This window comes from Ursus americanus, chromosome 17, assembly GCF_024610735.1.
Source record: "Ursus americanus isolate L20-20 chromosome 17, mUrsAme1.1.p, whole genome shotgun sequence".
Lineage (NCBI taxonomy): Eukaryota > Metazoa > Chordata > Mammalia > Carnivora > Ursidae > Ursus > Ursus americanus.
In genome coordinates this window covers 16661824-16684347 of record NC_142143.1, presented here as the reverse complement: position 1 = coordinate 16684347, position 22524 = coordinate 16661824, and the positions used below count along the sequence as shown (strand labels likewise).

The 22524-nt window shown below is 34.9% G+C and overlaps 1 protein-coding gene across 1 annotated transcript in view; it reads left to right on the top strand.

Moving 5' to 3' along the window:
* WASHC4 (WASH complex subunit 4) overlaps positions 1-22524 on the top strand; it is a 57919-nt gene that overhangs the window by 26638 nt on the left and 8757 nt on the right. The window contains exons 16-28 of the mRNA XM_045779971.2: positions 1349-1456; positions 2236-2382; positions 2509-2588; positions 3996-4101; positions 4675-4791; positions 6730-6898; positions 7173-7327; positions 8931-9005; positions 9286-9390; positions 12203-12337; positions 14011-14119; positions 18389-18455; positions 18919-19005. Of these exons, the coding sequence (XP_045635927.2) occupies positions 1349-1456; positions 2236-2382; positions 2509-2588; positions 3996-4101; positions 4675-4791; positions 6730-6898; positions 7173-7327; positions 8931-9005; positions 9286-9390; positions 12203-12337; positions 14011-14119; positions 18389-18455; positions 18919-19005 (1460 nt within the window). The remainder of the gene's footprint in view (positions 1-1348; positions 1457-2235; positions 2383-2508; positions 2589-3995; positions 4102-4674; positions 4792-6729; positions 6899-7172; positions 7328-8930; positions 9006-9285; positions 9391-12202; positions 12338-14010; positions 14120-18388; positions 18456-18918; positions 19006-22524) is intronic.

The window sequence follows — 22524 nt, the reverse complement described above, 5'->3', positions numbered from 1 at the left end:
TAAATGGTGCTGGGAAAACTGGACAGCTACATGTAAAGAATGAAACTGGACCACTTTCTGATGCCATACACAAAAATAAAGTCAAACTGGATTAAAGACCTAAATATGAGACCTGAAACCATAAAAATCCTAGAAGAGAGCACAGACAGTAATTTCTCTGACATTAGCCATAACATTTTTCTAGATATGTCTCCCATATTTATGAATTATAAATACAGAAATGTGTATATATATGTATTTATGCATATATATTTAATACACATAATTTTAAAAAATCATAGACACTTAAAAACACACCATCCCGTTTAAGAGATATCAGTATTTTCTCAAACCCCCTGTGCTATCCCATTCTGATTACATTTCATCCCTCTCCCTTAGAGGAAACCATTGTCTTGAATTTTATTCTTACCATTTCCTCGTTTTCTTTTTAGTTTACCAGATATGGATGAATCTATAAACCATTCATTGTTTAGTTATATATGTTCTTGAAGTTTACATTAATGAAGTAATACTTCATATATTTTGACTTGCTTTTTTTTTAAACTCAGAATTTTGTATTTGAACATGTTGGGATGAGTAGCTGTCCTTCATTCATTTTCATTGCTGTGTAGCTTTCCTGTGTAGTTTTCCTTAGACCTTTGGGTGGTTTTCCAGTTGTTGCTATTATAAATAAAGTTGCCGTTCTTGCATATGTTTCTTGGTGTAGTTGCGCAAGAGTTTTTCTGAGACATGACGTGTCTACTGGTGGATTGCTGGGTTGTGTGTTGTGTACGTGTTCAGCTTTTCAAGAGGATGCCAGATTATTTCCTATAGTTGTTCTGTCAGTCAGTTTACATACCTCCCCGATGGACTAGACTTCCCGTGGTTCCCTAACTGGCCAACATTGATATTATCTGGCTTTTTTTCTTTTGGTGGGAGGCAAATTTTTGGTAGGAGGTGAATGATTTTATTCGTAGTGTTTATTTCCCTGATTATTGACGATGGGGTCTTTTTCAAGTGTTTTAACTGTTTTCTTTTGTGAAAAATCAGTTCTTTTGTTCAGTTTTCTATTAAATTATTTGCCATTAAAAATATTCCATTCAGTCATTTATTCTGAGGACTAAACCCTTGTGTGTGGCAAGTATTTTCTCATACTTTGGCTTGCCTTTTTATTTTTTTAATAGTGGCTTTCGATGAACAGAAATTCTTAAATTTTAATGTAGTTGAATTTGCCAATCTTACTCTATATCACAGTGCTTTTGGATCTCATTTACAAATTCCTTACCTAACCCAAGGTCTTCAAGATATTCTATAATTTGCCTAAAAGTTTTAAGTTGATTTTCACAACATTACTTGTGGTTCTTTTTAGGCAATAGAGCATATGTTCTACAGAAGAAGCATGGTTGTGGCTGATTCGGTCTCACATATAACACAGCACCTTCAACATCAGGCTCTTAATTCTATTTCTGTGGCCAAGGTATGAAGTTTATTATGTATTCAGAATCATTTTTATCTTTTTAGTTTGCTCTTCTGTTGTTTTATATGTGTTTTTTTTGTTTAGTCTGTTTACTCCATACCTTCAAACATAATAATTCTTGGCCCTTTTTCTCCATGGTATTTTATGATTGTTACTTAAAGCGATCAGGGTTGTCTTAACTCTGAACTTGCAGCATGGACTACATTAACAGTCCTCTATTAAAAAATGAGATTGTGGGGGCACCTGGGTGGCTCAGTCTGTTAAGTGTCTGCCTTTGGCTCAGTCATGATCCTAGGGTCCTGGGACTGAGCCCTGCATCAGGCTTCAGTGGGGAGTCTGCTTCTCCCTCTCCCTCTGCTACTCACCCTGTTTGTGTTCTCTTATTCTCTCTCTCAAACAAATAAATAAAATCTTTTTTAAAAAATGACAGTGTGTGTAGTTTTAAAATACGCCTCTTCTTTAAAGAAATAATTTCCTTATTAAATTAATATAGAAATTTTAGAATGTGTGCTCCGCTGTTATCTTGAACTGCCTCTCAAAAAGCCTAATATGGAAATTTAAGAAGATGCTTAAAACGTTTGCTGTCCCTGACAACATTAAATGGTAATGTTCTAGAAGTAAAGCACATAACATCAGAAAAAGCTGAACAGGGAAAGCATTTGTCTAAGCTCTCTTCAACTGAATCACGGCAAAGATTACCCTGAAGTTTTTCTTCTGGTCTTTTGTTATTGATTCAAAAATAAAGCTGTTATTTCTTGTTCTCTCCTTTTATCTTTTAGAAAAGAGTAATTTCTGACAAAAAATACAGCGAACAGCGTCTTGATGTGCTCTCTGCCTTAGTTTTGGCTGAAAACACTCTAAATGGACCAAGCACAAGGCAACGACGACTTATTGTTTCTTTGGCGCTAAGTGTCGGCACACAAATGGTAAGTGTATTGCTATTAAGTACGGAGGGAAAATGAGATCAGAAATTTCACAGTTCCCTTGTGATTGACCTAAGAAATCTGTCCTTATTTTGCAACTTCTCTGTCATTCTTTCCCCTTTCTGAAAGAAAACATTTAAAGATGAAGAACTCTTTCCACTGCAAGTAGTCATGAAGAAGCTGGATCTTATCAGTGAGCTTAGAGAAAGGTAAGTAGGGATATGTAATGCTACTCAAAAGATAAGGCTAATAGAAACATTGGTTTTTTATTTAGCATAGCAAGGGAAGAAATATAACCTAGATAGACCATTAGTTCCTCCTTGTCACTCCTTTAGCCTGACCAAAATGAGACTGTGACTAGGGATCGTATTTCTTTAGTTTTGCAGTAAGGAAGTGGCTTCTGGAAGAACGCCCATGAGAACATGTCCTGCTACCCCTAGAGCATCTGCTAGACCCTGATACATATTGTGATTTCTGTGATTGTCCACTAGCCTAGTGGACTTTTAAAATTGCTGCTTTATAACAAGGTTTCATCTGTTTGTGAGAGACTTAGAGATTCATGTCACGTGTCACATTCTGTAATTTTATTTTGATACGTGAGTTGGAATTCACTCAAATGAATTAGTTTTTGGAAGCCCCTCATGACTTTATTATTTTCTTTTTATTGAGGAAGCAATACGTTTTTTGAAGGGAAAATGGGTCTTCTGAATTTTGATTCCCAGGTGAATTAAGGTTACAGCACAGTTTTTGTTTAATGCGTAATGTTTGAAACTTAATGTTTTATTTTTTTTAAGATTTTATTTATTTATTTGACAGAGAGACAGCCAGCGAGAGAGGGAACACAAGCAGGGGGAGTGGGAGAGGAAGAAGCAGGCTCATAGCGGAGGAGCCTGATGTGGGGCTCGATCCCAGAACGCCGGGATCACGCCCTGAGCCGAAGGCAGACACTTAACCGCTGTGCCACCCAGGCGCCCCTGAAACTTAATGTTTTAACTCATTTAAAACTTATTGTTTTTGTTCTGAGAAGCTGAGACTTTTGTAGTTCGTAGCATTTAGCTTTCTATCTTTGGAAGAAATAGCCTTCTTCACTATAAGATAATCATTTTATTGCTACAGAATGGTGTGAAATAGTCACTTGGCCGAGATTATAGACAGGTTAAGTGTAACTGGGTTTTTGGTTTTGTTTTGGGGTTTTGTGTGTGTGTGTGTGTGTTGTTTGTTTTTTTTTTTTGGTCACAATTTTTAAAAAGGTTCTGCTTTTCAACTTTGAGTCCGGTAAAATGGTGCATATGGTACAAATACTGTAAGTTCACTCATACCAAATAATATTGAAAATTGTAACTATTTAAAAGTTATATATATCGTTTTTCAAGTATGTTTTAGAACTAAAGCATATAATTCTGACATAATTGGAGTGTTTTGTTATCCTTGTTCAATCTGAAAAATATTTATTTTGTGGCTTTTCTGTACTAATTTTGGGTGATGTGATATAGGGAATAAAAAATGGGTAAGACTGAACTCTTACCATTATGGTATAGAATGTTGTTCTTTTCGTTATTTTTGGGGTGGGGGGGTACTTCAGTTTTGCTACCACTAACTACTACTTTACATTGTAGAGTCCAAACACAATGTGACTGTTGTTTTTTATACTGGCATCGAGCTGTCTTCCCAATTTATTTAGATGATGTATATGAAAATGCCGTTGATGCAGCCAGATTACACGTAAGTGAAGAATAATGTAAAAAATAATCCATCATTTTTAGTTGCCATACAAACCATTCTAATTAGTTTTATATACATTCATTTGACTTAATAAATCATTTAAAAATTGCTAATGTTTTTACAATGCTGTGCATATTTAATAAGCATTTAGTCTAGTTAAATTTGATATTAATGTTAATGAATTAACTTTTTTACTCATACTCCTGATCATTCTCATTTCACTTGCTTTTAGTTTATGTCACAATAGTCTGACATTTACTCTTCAGCAAGGTATATGTTATTCAGATCTGTTTCCCTATGGAAATAAGTATTTGAATGCTCAAGACAAGAAAGCATAAGTGAATGTGAATTTTTTTTTGATTTAAAGTATTTGCTTTAGAGAATAAAATCTGGCTCTTATTTAGGAAAGTAAGACAGACGTGTAAAAAAACCCTTCAGATTGAGATTTTGTCTTTAAAGATAGATAATTAACCTTTGTGATACTCCTTTTTTTTTTTTTTTTTCCCTTTGTGATATTTCTTAATTATAACTCTGGTTTTTCTAAATTCATGAACATTCTAATTTTCTTCTTAGTACATGTTCAGTGCTTTACGGGACTGTGTACCTGCCATGATGCATGCAAGGCATTTAGAGTCTTATGAGATACTTCTGGATTGCTATGACAAAGAAGTTATGGAAATTTTGAATGAGGTAACATCATATTCGAGATTGCATTCCAAATACATGTTTTAAGTTTTTCAATGTTTGGAAAAACTTTATGGATTGAAGCAGGCTTTCATTTATATTATATATTCATTTTATATATAAGTCATGACATAAATTATTATTTATGGATCACTGTCTAGAACAAAGGATTTCTTTTTAGTTATAGTATCACTATTTTGCTAAATTGGCCTTTTAATTCCTAATTTTTAAAAAAGGATTTTTTATGTATTTATTTGAGAGAGAGAGCACAAGCAGGGGGATGGAGAGGGACAAGCAGACTCTGCGCTGAGTGCAGAGCCCAAGGCGGGGTTCAATCTCAAGACCCTGAGATCGCCACCAGAGCCAAAATCAAGAGTCGATACTCACCTGACCGAGCCACCTAGGCACCCCTAATTCCCAATTTTTATGTAGAAATTCAGACTAGAAATTTGGAAAATTTTTTCACTTTAGTAAACAGATTCGAATTTAAAGTTCTGTTTATTAGAAGAATGCAAATGCAAAATTGGTTTGAAAATTGAGTGCTGCTAATGCAGTTATTGCAACTTAACTACTTATATTTTACTGAATTATTTGGAGCATCACTGACTAAAATTTTGTTTATTTAAATTTTCTAAATTTAAAAAATTTGTGTAACAATTCAAATGCAGTGTAGTATATACCTTCTGTTTTAATGGAATGCATATTATAAACAGTGATATCTTTAAATTTTCATGTTATATGGAGGGAGAGATTACAAATGATAAGCTTCACAATATAAATGATATTCAGGTTTGATAAAATTGTGAAAAATTTTATATAATTTCTTTTATTAACTATTTTTACTTAAAAATAACGTACGTGTCTGACCAGTATTTAGAACTTTATGGTAGACCAGAAAAAATGATAAATTTCATTAGCTTTAGTGCTGTGAATTTTGTGATTTTTTAAAAAAATGGTTATTGTAATAAGGAGGCTTTTTTTTTTTTTTAAAGATTTTATTTATTTATTAGAGAATGAGGCGGGAGGGGCAGATGGAAAGTGAGAGAAAGGATCCCAGGCAGACTCCCTGCTGAGCATGGAGCCCAACATGGCACTTGATCCCACAACCCCAAGATCACGACCCAAGCCAAAATCAAGAGTCAGATGCCCAACTGACTGAGTCACTCAGGCACCCCTATAAGGAGGCCTTTAAAAAATTTCTTCTCTTTCTAATTCTCAGGACCTTTCCTTCTTAGTTACTGGTCTCCATAAATGTTATACTTTATATTATATATTCATGTTCCTTATAAGGAAGTGATCAGACATTAGCTTTTGAAGTTCTTTTCAAGGGTTTTAAGTATTAATGAAAATAAAAACTTAGAATTTATCTAACTGCTCCCTGGTCAAAAAATCATCTTGTTTTTTTTTAATTTATTTTTTTAAAAGATTTTTTTTCATTTGTCAGAGAGAGAGAGCACAAGCAGGGGGAGCTGTAGGCGGATAGAGAAGCAGACTCCCCACTGAGCAAGGAACCTGATGTAGGACTTCATCCCAGGACCCAGGGATCATGACAGCCAAAAGCAGACGCTTTCGACTAAGCCATCCAGGAGTCCTAAAAAAATCATTGGTTTAAAATGGGGAGCAGGAGTGCCTGCCTGGCTCAGTCCGTGGAGTGTGTGAAGCTTGATCTCGGGGTTGTGGGTTCAAGCCCCACATTTGGAGTAGAGATTACTTAAAAATAAAAATCTTAAGAAAAAATAAAACGGAAAACAAAGTAATTTTCACTTTGCCAGTAAAAATAATATTTTACCATAGCTTATTTAGACTTTTAAACCAGTTTGACAAATTTCTTCATCATTGCACTGATTATAAAACTCTTAATGGTCAGAACATAGGCGCCTTAGAGGAACAATGCAATTGGAATATCATTTTGAAAAATTAAGATATCAATTATTTTGTGAATAGCATTTACTGGACAAATTATGCAAGGAAATAGAGAAGGATCTGCGACTTTCTGTGCACACTCATTTAAAGCTGGATGACCGAAACCCTTTCAAAGTTGGCATGAAAGACCTGGCCCTTTTTTTCTCTTTGAATCCAATTCGATTTTTCAATCGTTTCATTGACATTCGAGGTGAGTGTTTTGCTTTCCTTCTTAAAGTCATATTTATATCTGTTGGCCCTTAACTATTAAAGAATAACAAAAACAATACTTTGAGGGTATTTTTGTGTTATCCATTTATTCTTATTCTTTAATTCCTTTTTGTCTCTTCATTTTGATTTTCCTAGTTACTTTATTTTAAAGGAAGGGATTTAATGTTCAAAGACAAGTTTCCCAAAGTTTCATTTCTCTTTTCTACTTTTCATGAATCAAAAAGTTTTTTATTTGTTTTTTGTTTTTTTGGCAGCTTATGTAACTCACTACCTAGACAAGACCTTCTACAATCTAACAACAGTAGCTCTTCATGACTGGGCCACTTACAGCGAAATGAGAAATTTAGCTACCCAGCGTTATGGATTGGTTATGACAGAGGCTCATCTTCCTAGTCAGACTTTGGAACAGGTATAGTGTTAAGTGTTTTTAGCATAGTGTGTTTGTAGCATGACAGTTAGTGTTTCTCTAAGCAGTCTTTTTTTTTTCTTTTTACTTTATTTAGCATGTGTTGTTTTTTTTTTTTATTTTTTACTATGTTATGTTAGACACCATACAGTACATCCTTAGTTTTTGATGTGTTCCATGTTAGCATGTGTTTATATCTCAAGAAAATATTTGCTATAAAAACTATACTTGACAAGAATAAAAAATTAGATGGTGCTAATTTGCTTTATGAATAATTTACGACAGGCTTCCTGTTTACACTCTGCCTTTTGTTGAACATCTGAAATCTGAATAGATTTAGATACAGTGTTTCAGAAACATTGGGATTGTGAGGTGACTTGTGCAGAATTGTAAAAAGTTTAGTCAAGATCATAGCTAAGGATTTTAAACCTAGATATAACATATAAGCTTTAATGTCTTAGGAAAAAATGGTGAAATGTATGTGATTATAAATATATTCTTAAAATGATGGTGCCTAGAAGCATTTAGCTTTTCTAATTCAGTGAGCTAATTTACAATATGCTATTATCTCATGAGTACGAAAGTTTATTTTTTCTGTTAATTTGCATGTATTTTTTCTAAGAAAAACCAGAAATAATATTTATCCAAAAACATTTATTCAGTTCTAAAATTTGAGGATCATCATTTTTCCTCCATCCTACTGCATTTCCAGAATCAATTTGTATATCCTTTCATTCATTTATACATCTAGTTTTTACTGAAAAGATATTAGGCACTGAACTATGTGTTGGGATATAAAAATAAATAGAAAAAATTTCAGCTCATGTACTTATATCATAGTAGGAGAAAAAGTGAGTAAACAGATTTTTAGGTTGAAATGTGAGAAAAACGATAATAAAAACGTTAATGGGTATTGTGATGGTCCTTTGAGCCCCAGTTAGAAAAACTATGGGACAATTTATATGATACCATTAGGCATTAGAGTAATAACTGAAAAATGAGGGATTCTTCATAGGTAACTTATATGTTAAAGGTGGTCTAGTATAATTAAAAGAAGCATAAGGATTTGGAATTAGATTTTCTAAAAATTCCTGGGGTCTGCCTCTTCCTAGCTGTTTGACCTTGGAGAACTCCTTTAGCTTCATTTTCCTCAGTTGTGAAATTTAGAAGACTAATACCTCATTTTTTTTTTTGAGACTTACATATAAAGAACCTTGCACAGTGCCTGAAAAATATATGTATTTTATATATATCACCACATATCCTGACTACCTTTTAGAATCTGGCCATTAGTTTATTTAGCAAAACATATACAGAAGATCTTTAGGAAGACAAACAGAAATATTCTCAAGAATGGTGGGGAAATGATTGAGTCATGAAATTTTAAACATAACTGTTCTTGTCTTTACGAAAGGGATACGATAACAAACAGCCAGGTTTCCCCAAGGAGATAGTCCTAATTGTAGCAGTTAGAAGGCTCCTTAGCCTTTGGTCATTCCTTTTGTATAGTTGTTTTTTAAAGTAATTTAAAAACTTCGGTAGTAAGTCACTATATTGATACAATTCTGTTTTCAATAATAATAGAACTGTGTGGATTGTTTTGTAGGGCTTGGATGTTTTGGAAATTATGAGAAATATTCATATATTTGTGTCTCGATACCTCTATAATCTCAACAATCAGGTGAGTAGGTTTTAGAATTCTTTTTAAATGTGGGTGGATGTATAGTAGGAGGGCTGAGGGGCAAAGAATTGATTCTCATTTGTGAAAACTAGTGAAGTAAAGCAGAAGATAGTTGTTTAGAGATCATCTTTTCATTCCTTTGATTTGATTATATTATCTCTTGAATGACTTTCCAATTAAATTATCTCTAATGAAATAGATTGTAAAATTTTCTTTGTATAACTGACCAGTGTTTGCTATGGATTGTGTTGTTACTTAGCATAAGTTTGTTTCTTTGCAGATTTTTATTGAACGAACAAGCAATAACAAACATTTGAACACTATTAACATTCGACATATTGCTAATTCGATTAGAACACATGGCACGGGAATCATGAATACAACAGTAAGAACCTTTTTTGGGGTTTGGGTTGATAATAGACTCCTGTTTAATTTGGTAGTTTGGCAGATAGTTTTCTCATAGAATATTCTGGTAAACATACACTACTGCTTGTTTGTATTATACCTGAATTTCCATTCTTCTGGTTGCTGTAATTAAAATGTCTGGGGGGCACCTGGCTGGATTAGTTGGTGGAGCATGCGACTCTTGATCTTGGGCTTGTGAGTTTGAGCCCCATGTTGGCTAGAGATTACTTAAAAATAACTTAAAAAAAAATGTCTGGCACTAAAACTGTGTTGGATGTGATGGAAGCCCTGTGATACAAAAAGGCATTTTTGAATATCTTACCATCTCAGGATCATCGTTATAAACAGCATTGGAGATTTGAGCACATTTGTATAAATATATGTATCTGTGTGGATTGTCTGATATTCTTTGAAAGTTGCTTTTGCAAGCAAATCATCGATAGCATTGTATTTAACATCAGTCGTGCTCTTTTTTTGGGGGGACCTAGTAATTATTTGATATCCATAAAAGAAATTTACCAAAAATATTTTGAATCTTAGAAGTGGGCATTCCATCACTTGACGGAATCACTTGAATTTGTATGCTATTTTTTCTTCTGTGGACAAGAGCAGTCTTTGAATTTACATGGTTTTCAGGGTACACTTAATTTCTCCTTAATGAAGAATATGAATGCTTAAATAGTAAAATATTATTAAGCATGTTTGAAAGTGAGGGAATAGGGAGGAGTTATGTAATTGGAAATCAAATAGGGATCATTTTACTATTTGGTGAAGGAGCCAGTAAAGTATTTGACCTGATGGGAGATGTGATTGGAGTTCTGTTTTAGTGGTACCAATGTAGAAATGAGACAGAGTGTATAATTTAAAATGAGTCATCCAGGTAGAGGTCATGTCTGAACTTTTCAGGATAAATAAACTCTTCTTTGACCTCATCTGTCAGATACTCATTCATGTAGTAGATAAAATTATGTGTGTATTTTACCTGTCTGATGCACTGTGCTGGGCACTATGGTGAGAAAAACAGTTCCTGCTCTCGATTAGACTCTAGCACGGAATATAGTCATTAATCAGTTGATCACACTAGTGAATGTACATTCTTGATGTCTGGTGATGACTGAGTGAATATAGAAGAGACAAGATCAGAGGCTGGCAGTTACCGGTTATTAAGAGTGGGAGGGATATAAGTCAAGCAGAGAAAGACAACTATCATATGATTTCTCTCATCTATGGAACATAAGAACTAGGATGATCAGTAGGGGAAGAAAGGGATAAAGAAAGGGGGGGTAATCAGAAGGGGGAATGAAACATGAGAGACTATGGACTATGAGAAACAAACTGAGGACTTCAGAGGGGAGGGGGGCGGGGGAATGGGATAGACCGGTGATGGGTAGTAAAGAGGGCACGTATTGCATGGTGCACTGGGTGTTATACAGAACTAATGAATCATTGAGCCTTACATCGGAAACCGGGGATGTACTGTACTGTGACTAACATAATATAATAAAAAATCATTAAAAAAAAAAAAAAAAAGAGTGGGAGGGATAAAGAAGAGACTGTTTCTACTGACACGACTACTAGTACGGAGATCAAGAAAAAGCAGTGTTTGAGGATCATAGGGGAAGGGAGGGAAAAATGAAACAAGATGAATTCAGAGAGGGAGACAAGCCATAAGAGACTCTTAATCACAGGAAATAAACAGGGCTGCTGGAGGGGAGGAAGGTAGGGGGATGGGGTAACTGGGTGACGGACATTAAGAAGGGCACGTGATGTAATGAGCACTGGGTGTTATATAAGACTGATGAATCACGGAACTCTACCTCTAAAACTAATATACGCTAATGTTAATTGAATTTAAATAAAAAATAAAACTAAATAAAAAGAGCAGTGTTTAAGCCACAGGAAAAGTTACAAGAAAGCACCCATTTCTAAAACTGGGTAAAGAAGACTGTTAAAAATGGCATATATTTGCCAAAACAGTGGTTTTTGAAGGTGGGGGAGATGAAAATTAGGGCAGGGCTTCCATCTCTAGGTCAGAAGTAATCTTACATTATTATGGGTTTAATCTCAGCTCACATTCAACTTTTTCAGGGTTTTCTGAGTCTAGGTCAGGGCCTTTTATTATTCTCAAAGCACTGGCACTTCTCATTGTATGAATTATAGCAGTTGAGATTTAATAATTTATTTAACATATACTTGTTTAAAATGTCTGTCACTCCTGCTAGAATATAGACTTCATGATGACAACCACCAGGTCTAACATGAGAGCAGGTAGACCATGCCTTGCACATAAGAGGTGCTCAGAATATTCCTGGGTAAATAATTGAATGTCTTCCTTCAGGAAAGTTCAAAGGGCACCACGTTTCTTATATCCTGCCATATACAGAACTATTTTAATTACCCTTAAGCATTACCTAATAGTAGTAGTAGATTAGTAATAAGTAGTTCTTGCAAATGGAGGAACAGAAACTTCTGATTGTGGTTTATGACTTAAAAACTAGAGTGTTGAGTCTGGTTTTTTGGATTCTCACTACAGCTCTTCTATTAGAATATTTTTCTTTTTTTTGTTTCCCTTTTGTGTAGTTAAAATATTTAAGGGGAGCTTATAGAAAGTTCTGTAAACTTGGGCAATAAAAAAACTTCATTTATTATTTCCAGTGTGAATTAGACTTTGTAAATATTAGACTTTATGGAAACTCATATTAGAGTTTGTAGATAACTGTTATTCAGTCACATGGATTGGAGATTAATTTTTATATTAACTTTGCCCAATTTTTTGTATTTTAATTTTATAGGTTAATTTCACCTACCAATTTTTGAAAAAGAAGTTCTATATATTCAGCCAATTTATGTATGATGAACATATCAAATCTCGATTGATTAAAGATATTCGGTTTTTCAGGGAAGTCAAAGACCAAAATGATCATAAGGTATTTTCACGTATTCTTTTTAAAGTAGTTTGATTCAGCCATTGAGCGTATAGCAGATGTTTATGCTAAAGTTCATTATGAGACTCTGTAGTGGGTTTTTCATTTTTTTCATTATTTTTCACAATAATGTCTCCTAGATCTGGCCTCCAAGTTTCTTCTATTTCCCCTTATAATTTCTTACTCTTTGCATTCTCTGTAGGCTCTGTAGTATAAGGATCAGTGTAGCCAGGTGTTACTTTTTCTTTATTTATTTTAAATAACGCAGAAACAAATCATGCTTACTTTGAAACGTTTAAACAATATAGAGTGCATAAACGAAACGATTTCCCTTACTTCTCTTCCTCCCAGTTCCATTCTTTGGAGGCAGTTGCTGTTAACATTTCAATGTGATGCTTCTGGGTGTCTGTGTGATAAACATACCTATTTACACCTACATATACTGCTTTTTTTCCTAACAAAAATGGGGTAATACTACACAGGTTATTTTACAGTATGCTTATCACAGCTCTCTACATATAGGTCTGCCTCATTCTTGTCACAGTTGATAGTAGAGATGTACACCATAACTTATATCTCATACATTTAGGTTTTTCTGATTTTTTGGTGTTATCAACAGTGCTGCAGGTAACATTCTTACATATTTATCTCTGTGTATTTGGAGACCATTAAAATTCTGAAAAGTGAATTGCTGGAAGAGAAATTTCTAGGGCACATAATATGAATATTTAAAATTGTGATACATGTTGCTACACACTCTAAAAACACTGCACCAATTGATGTTTCCATCCATAATTTATAAGAATGCTGTTTCCTTCACCCTCTGGGCCGAGTTTTCCAATAATAAAGAGAAATCTAAGTGGTACTAGTATAGAGGCTTGTAGCCATGCAGATAGAGAACCAACATGCTTATTAGATGGGTTTTATATTTGATTTGCCACATACGGAACTATTTTAATTACCCTTAAGCATTACCTAATTGCAACCCTCTAGTAAACTAGTTGGTAGTTCTCATCAGTGTCACAGCAGTAAAATATTACATTCTAGTAAAATAACTAATAAAATTACAGATTATAGTTATCAGTAGAGAATTTATCTCTTTTTTATTAGAACAAATTACTAGTATTCAGAGAAATTATCATTGTTTATAAGAATTGTGTTCATTTGTTATTAATATAAAATGAGTAATTTCCTAATTCTTTTAATCAGCTAAGACTTGAAAAGTCATTTTGTATTGGTGATGGCAACTAGAAATTTTAGCCCAGCTCATGTGTGTTGTTTGGGAAGAAGTGTGTTTATATATGTAATACCTGTTCCACCCACAAGAGCGTGGTCGGACGTCTCTGGAGAAATGTCTGTAGAACGGATTGGTTTCTTTGTCTGTCTAATAGAGTAGTTGGATGTTGGGAGACTAATAATGGTGGTAGGAAACTTAAATTTGATGACTTTAATAATTATTTTCCTTAGCTAGTGGCAAAAAGAAATTTATATTAACTGTGAACATTGGTAGTTTTTGTGCTATACATTTTTTGTCGTTAGATTTGAGTGATTTTTTTTTAAGCACAATGGAAATACAAAATTAGAAAGGCAAGTGGTATTAGCATGGTTGATTTTATAGGCATTTTATAGGCATTAGGGATCTTTTAATAAAGGTAATCTTTAAATTATCTCTTTAGTATCCTTTTGAAAGAGCAGAAAAATTCAATCGAGGCATCAGAAAACTTGGAATTACCCCAGAGGGACAAAGCTACCTTGATCAGTTCAGGCAACTCATCAGCCAGATTGGTAAGTTATTATAAAAGAGTTGGGAAATAAAATACAAATTCCAAGAATCTTTTTCCTTAAATATCTCATACAAATAAATAACTTAATATGTGAGTGTCTGAGATCAATTTTATTCCACTAGAGTAATGTTCTTACCAGAAGTTTTTCAAGTATGATTAGACTGTTGGTACAGAAATAATTGTTAGACTGTGGACCAATATATACCGAATAAAACTTCTTCAATTAAATTAAAAATATATTTAACTCATCTCAAATATCATGCTCATAGTAGTGAGCTGGTAACTATTTATTAGGTACTTACCCTATTCATGGCATTGCTTTGGGCTTTAAAAACTAGTTCCCTGGGGCTCCTTGGTGGCTCAGGTAGTTAAGCGTCTCCCTTCAGCTCAGGTCATGATCCCAGGGTCCTGGGATTGAGCCCTGAATGGGGCTCCTTGCTCAGCGGGGAGCCTGCTTCTCCCTGTCCCTCTGCATGCTGCTCCCCCTGCTTGTGTTCTCTCTCTCTCTCTCCTGTCAAATAAATAAAATCTTAAAAAAAAAAAAAGCGGTTCCCTGAAGTTACAGTCTAAGTGCGTGCAAAGGTATAAAATAATTTATGTGAAAAGTTAATTAATATAAGTAAATAAGTTACATCACTTACAAATAAGTTTAACTAAAGATGAAATATTGACTATTATAAGTTTCTGTGATATATCCTTTCATATTTGTATATAATTTCTTGAGTTGTCCTGCCTCACAGGTAGAACTTGTCTTCTGAAACGTGTTACATTATATTTAAAAGTAAGAACTACATTTAATAATCAGAGATTAACAAAACTATACTTATTTGAGCTTTACACACACATTATCTCTGGTAATGTCCTCACAAAAACCCTGTGTAAGAGACATGTAATCATCATCTTAAAGATGAAAAAAGAGAGAGAAATAATGGTGCTTGGACTGAAATTGGGCTTTTTATCTTAAGTCCAAAGGTGTTTTATATTCTTCACAGTTGTCGACTCCAAGCAGTTAGTAAATTCTTACTGACTACAGTTTGGTAAAATTATGCTTCCTGAGATTCATTCATTTATCAAACATTTACCAGGAATCTGTTATACCAGATACTCTCCTAGATGCTGAGAATAGAGATACCCTTCATTCTCAAGGGGCTTTAAATTTATTAGTGGGGAAGACATTGGAAAGATTTAGTTCTGGAATGAAGTCACTGAACACTAGCTTAAGTTTTATAAATTAGTTGGTTTACATATTAGACATTTCTATTATGTATTAGTACAAGAACTTTGAGAATTTTACATTTATAGTTTTTTTATTTTAAAAAATTTAATAATGAGGTATTGTCCCAGAAGTACAGTTTTCTTCATAGAGACATTTGCTATCATAATAGATTGTAAACTTCTAGAGCAATAGATCTTAATTAACCCTTTTTGAGAATCGGATAAAAACTCTGGATTGGTTTCCCCCAGAACCATATACTACACGTAGTTTTCCATGTTGTTATACCAGAGTTCAGGTGCTTCAAGTTAGAGTCCGTGGACCTCAGATGAAGAGCTGTTTTTCTAAAGCATTGTTACTTAAAACTTCATTTATTTACATACTGATGTCAGAGGTTTTTTTCCACATGTGAGTACTGCTTACACTGTTACTTATTTAATGTTTTTATACTTTTTAAGGTATAATTTTGTCTTATGAAATAATCCTTAAATTATGAGCTTGTTGTGCTAGTCATTTTCCCCAGGATACATCAAAAGACACATACATAATGTATGTGTAATACATAAAAATAATGTTACCTCAGTTGCCACCAGGATGCATTCAACATTTGGTGAATATTATCCTTTTCACTTCGTTCCAGGATTTTATTCTTTATTCTCTTCTTAGAAAATATAAATTCTCTATCTCCTTGTAAAGCATAGTAATGTGTTTTTGAGTCTTTTAAATATATTGAGAAAAAGAGTAAGAAATCTCAGAGTTGGGAGCAAAAGAAAGAGTCCTTTTGTCTAATAACCTGCCTGCTGACATAATCACCACCACCACTAACATTGATTGAGCATTTACTATGTGCCAAGGCTGTTCTGAGTGCTTTATATGTTCTAACGTGTATAAAACTGCCATGTAATGCCATGAGCATTACTACTCATTCATTGTACAAGTATTTATTGAGGACAACAAACGTTTCTAGGTGCTGGTGATATATATGGCACTAAACAAAATCTCTGCCTTGTAGAGCTTAATTAAACAGATGAAGAGCCTGAGATACAAAGTTTATAACCTGACCTAGATCTTCTTGCTAAAATGTGGCAGAGTCCATTGAATCCAAGAAGTCTGGCTTCAGAGGGTTCCTCTTAACTGTGCTTCTCACTACCACATTTCGATCTGCCAGATATTGGCCTGCCAGTTGTAGGAAAGCAATGAAACCAGATATTTTATTTTTCTAAGATGCATATTAGGGAAACATTTTAACATCATCTCTCATATTGGGATAAGCCTAAAATAGATACAGTAGTACTTTGAGAGTTGTTAAAAACAGTAGGTGAGATAGTGTATCTAAAGCATGTATTACTGTAATGATTGTGAAATATTAACTGCTTCTTGCTTTTTTGTCTGTTCTTTCTCTCAACTAATTTCACTTCATTTGAGCTGTACAGTTGACTCTTGAACAACATGTGTTTGAATTGTGCAAGTCCATTTATATGCAGATTTTTTGGGATGAATACAGTACAGTACTGTAAATGTGTTTTCTCTTATGATTTTCTTAATAACATTTTCTTTTCTCTGGCTTTGTGGTAAGAGCACAGTATATAATACACATAGCATACAAAAATGTTAATTGACTATGTCATTAATTAAAGCTTCCAGTTAATAGTAGGCTATTAGTAGTTAAGTTTTGGGGGAATCAAAAGTTATATGCAGATTTTCAACTATGTGGGTATTGGGGACTTCAGCGCCCCTAACTCGTATATTGTTCAAGGGTCAACTGTATTATTGAATTCCTACTACGTGCCAGCATATGTTGGCTCTAGGGATGGAGCAATGAGAATAGAAGCTGTGTCATGGGTTTTGCGTGCCAGTTAGGGGAGAGACAAAAAGATACAGAATACGTCAGTGTTAGGTGCTGAGTAAGATGTAATGGTTCTGGGCAGTGCTGTTCGGTGATGTTCAGGGAAAGCTCTAAGGAGGTGACATTTGAACAGGGACCTAAATAACATCAGGGAATAAGCCGTGTGCGTATTCAGGGAAAGAGCGTATCAGAGAGAGGCGACAGTAAGTGCCAAAGTCCAGAGTCTGTTTAGCATTTTTGGGAAATAGTGGCCGGAATGGAGGAGTTAGTAAAGTCCTGAGTATCAGAATATCAGAAGAGCAGCAAGGGACAAGATCACACAGGGCTTTGTTGACCATATAAGAGATTTGGATTTTACTGAGATGGAAAGCCACTGTAGAGATTTCAGAAGAGGAAGGATATGTCCCAACTTAGTTTGAAAAGAACCACCAGCACTGCTGCTATGTAGATAAAAGATTGGGAAGCAGGATGCTGAAGGTGGAAGGAGGGAGATCAGGAGGTCTTTGCATATCGCAGAGGTGTGGGCTAGCGATGTGGTGGTTGGACTAAGGTCATAGCTGTGAATGTGAAAAGTGGTGGGATTCTGGCTACATTCTGAAGGTAGAGCCATTATAATTTACCCATTGATTAGATACGCAGTATGAAAGAAAGAAAGGAGTCAGAGATGACCTCAAGACATTTTGCCTGAGCAGTTGAAAGGATGGACATGTCTGTTTCTGAGATAGGAAATATAGTCATGTAGGCATATGCATTGGATTAAAACACCTGGAGGAGTAGTCCAGGCTGGAGATATAACTTGGAGGTGTCAAGTAAAGATTTCTTGATATCATTTCCAGTTGCGTGTATGGGGGTGGTGAGGGGAGGAAAGAGAGAGGGAGGCACTCAGTGTGATAAGAAATTACTGACACAGTAATTTTAAAATGTTTGTTTTTTAAAAATGTAGTCCGCATTTAATGAATTCATTTCTCAAATGTCAGTCACATTTATTTTTTGATATAGCTGTGTATAATATATTTATATTTTAGGCACACAAATATGTAAGTTTTACTTTTATGGAGCAAGAACTAAAGTAAAACAGAAAAGAATCCTTTGGTGCTTAAGAGTGGTGAAATTTGTAATTTGCTATATATGACCATATTCCTGATTGTTAGAGTTTAGAATTATTTGTATAAATATCTGATTTGTGTGTGTGCCTGTGTGTCATTTTTAAGGTAATGCTATGGGCTATATACGGATGATAAGATCTGGTGGACTTCACTGTAGCAGCAATGCCATTAGGTATGAATGCAAACATCATTTTTACCTTGCTTATGCCATTTAAAAATTTATGTCATTTAAATTTATCTTTATCGTACATGATATTGTAGAGAAGTTTTTTCTTATTGATATATTTTGAGATAAAATATGGAAGAAAACCATTAATTCTGGTTTGGTTTTTTTTTCTTGACTTTTAAGACCTACAGCAGATCTTTGAAAATCTGTATTTCTCTTAACGTTGTAGTTAACTTATCAGTACAGTTTGTGAATGGTTCTAAAGATTACATGACTTTAAGTATTAAAATTTGATTATTCATATCTAAAAGTCAATTTTGGAATTAAATTGGTTATATTAATAATATAACTGAAATGCAAAGTTATTTCCAAATATATAGTTGAAAAATTTAGAGTCTTGCAATATCACTTTCATATCTATGTCAGTTGTGCTTATTTAACTTAATAAAATTATTTCCCAAATTCTTAGATTTGTGCCTGATCTTGAAGATATTGTAAATTTTGAAGAACTAGTAAAAGAAGAAGGTCTTGCAGAAGAAACATTAAAGGCAGCAAGGTAATCTAATTTTGGAGATTTAAAAAGTGTATGTTTCTAAGAAAAACATTTTAAAGGGAAGATTAGGGGCGCCTGAGTGGCTCAGTCATTAAGCGTCTGCCTTCGGCTCAGGGCGTGATCCCGGCGTTCTGGGATCGAGCCCCATATCAGGCTCCTCCGCTAGGAGCCTGCTTCTTCCTCTCCCGCTCCCCCTGCTTGTGTTCCCTCTCTCGCTGGCTGTCTCTCTCTCTGTCAAAATAAATAAATAAAATCTTTAAAAATAAATAAATAAAGGGAAGACTAGAAGGTAATGTTTACACTTACGTTTTTATGTTTTTATTATACAAGTTACAATCTCAGTTTATGAGCTATAATTTTTTTAAGACTACAGTATTCTGAGATTTTTTCCAACTTCACTAAAAAGGAACTTCTGGAACATGCTAATGTAGTATTCCCTAGCCACTGTGGCTGTTGAGCACCTGAAATGTGACTAGTCCACACTGAAATGTGCTAAAGCATAAAGTATATAACTAATTTTGAGGATTTAGTATAAAAAGAATGCCAAATATGTCATTAATAAAATTCATTTCACCTGTTTAACTTTTTTATATTTGTTTGCCAACACAGTTCTAGAATACCAGTCCTTCATTTCATGTAATCTAGAGTCACATTGTCCGGTCCAGTAGCCACGGCCACATACAACTGTTGAACACTTGAAGTAGGGCTAATGGGATGAGGGAACTGAGTTTAAAATTTTATTTCATTTAAATTTAAATAACTGATGGCTATCTTATTGGACAGTGTACACCTACAGACTAAGTGGCGAATTTGGAACACAATTTAAAACTTGAGAGAGGCATGTAGAATTGTTAAATTATTTAGAAAACTGTACATTTTGTTATTAATAATTGTAACAGTTTTTTGACTCAGGCATGAAGGGGTACCTCTGGGCAAAGTGGAGACAATTTGAATCTCAAAAAGAATAATGGTAGGGGTGCCTGGGTGGCTTAGTCAGTTGAGTGTCTCACTCTTGATTTTGGCTCAGGTTATGATCTTAGGGTTGTGGGATCAAGCCCCGTGTCAGGCTCCGAGCTCAGTGGGGAGCCTGCTCAAGATTCTCTCTCCTCCTTTCCCCCTCCCCCACTTGTGTGCTTGCATGCTCTCTCGCTCTCAAAAAATAAATTAATTAATAAAAAGAATGGTAGAAATTGATTATAATACATCGAATAAAAAAAAAAATCATGAGCCCTAGTGATGATAAGAAAGGTGAGGGCAGAGGGAAAGTTCCAGAAGAATGCCAGCTAATAGATACAGAGGAGATGAGAAGATCTACGGAGAAATCACTGTTTTGCAACCACCACTATAATGCTTGAAACCAGGCAGAAATCATCAATAAAACAGTTTTGGAGAACAGAGCATTCACTCACTATCAGAAGATTATCCCACAGATTGCTTAATAATCACAAAAGGGAAAACTATCTTTAGAGAGATTGATGTATTCTGCCAAGTTATCAAACATAGCATCACCAGTTGACACACTGATATTACGGGGCCTCCTGATGCAATGTAATGGCAAGTACCCATGTTGTGTTCTTGCCAGAAAGGTGTACTCTGAATTTATTATGAGGAAACCATCTGAGACATTCAGAGTTCTATGAAACAGCTGGCCTAGACTCAAAAAGTGTCACATGTCATAAAAGATAAAAAAGGCAAAGAGACTCTTCTAGATTAGGAAACTAAAGAGACCTGACAACCAAATGCAGTGGGTAATCCTTAATCATATCTTAGATAAGGGGAAAAAAGAACATTTGGGGGATAATGGGGGAAATGGAGTTTATATATATCAGATAATACTGTATTTTATCTTGGGGTGTAATGATATATTGTAGCTTTGTAAGAAGATGTTTTGGTTCGGTTTTTTTTTTTCTTTTTAAAGATTTTATTTATTTATTTGACAGAGAGAGGGACAGCCAGTGAGAGAGGGAACAGAGGCAGGGGGAGTGGGAGAGGAAGAAGCAGGCTCCAAGCGGAGGAGCCTGATGTGGGGCTCAATCCCAGAACACCGGGTTCACGCCCTGAGCTGAAGGCAGACGCTTAACAACTAAGCCACCCAGGCGCCCCTAGATGTCTTGGTTCTTAACAGATGCATATTAAAGCATTTGTGGGCTTAGTGACATGAGATCTGCCAACTTGAAATGTTTTGGGAAAAAGAAAAGAAACGTGGCAGATGTTAAATGGTGAATCTAGGTGAGGGGTAAACAGGTGTCCAGTATACTATATTTTAACTTTTCAGTAGGCCTAAAATTTTTTTTAAACGAAAAAGAAATGGAAAATGTGTGTGCATATTTATGAGAATAAGGCCCCAACACAAGATTTGCTTTCAGTAGTCTTTTAGATAGCTTAGTTGTTGCCAAATTAAAGAAGCCACCTACAGTTAATAATATATTTAAAGTCCTGTGCCCTGCAGTGATTAGTTTGTGGCTTGTATGTCAAAGGAGAAAATCAGACTGTTACCTCTTATTAAATGATGTCATTCATTTAAAAATTGATGACTTTTTCTTTTTTAAGATTTTATTTGTGAGAGAGAGAGAGCATGCACAGCTGGGGGAGAGGAAGAGGGGGAAAAGCAGACTCCCCACTGAGCAAGGAGCCCATTGTGGGGCTCGATACCAGGACCCTGAGGTCATGACCTAAGCCGAAGGCAACCGCTTAACCAACTAAGCCACCCAGGCACCCCAATTGATGACCTTTTAAAAATATCTTTGAAGCAGTTCCAGGAGGTCAGGGAGGTGGAATATTATTGTCTTTTAAGAGCTGTAGGGTAGAGTTGTGTGCTAATAGCAAGGTCCAGATTCAGAAAGGAGTGGATGACTGACATCAAGTGAAGGAAAATTCATGGCGGGTGAAGTAAAAAAGTTGTGGGATTATGATAATCGATTATCTAAATGGGCAATGAAGTCTTCCAGAATGATGGAGAACGAAAATACATATCGTAGTCTGAAATAAATAAACGTGGGGCAGTGGTTTAAAAGGTTAGTAGATGCCTGCTTTCAGGAAGGAGTAGTTAGGTAGTGAATATAGTGGGATCACATGAGTCTCAAAGGAGAGATTCCTGCCTTTTTTAGTGGTGGGGGAATAATAATTTGAGAGTGGTGGTAGGTATAAATGATGTGTGAAGGAGAAATAGCAGCTAATGTTTCTGAACACTAAGTGGGAAGCTAAGTTCTTGAAAAGGAGCCAGGTTGCAGCTGAGGTAGGGAGGTACAGGAGAAGCATTAGTGAAGACAGTTAAAACGAAGAGGAATTTATTTACAGTGAAATGGAATTCTATAGGACTTACTGTGGGAAGAAGAAATACAAAACTATTTAAGTTCTAAGATGCCTGGCATATTTTATTTTAGGCACTAAGTTAATTAAGCAATAGTGATCAGCTGTTTTTTTCATACGAAAAGGAGTTCATTCTGAACTCCAAGGAAATTGACTTAGAAATGTCTTATAATGGGGGCGCCTGGGTGGCACAGCGGTTAAGCGTCTGCCTTC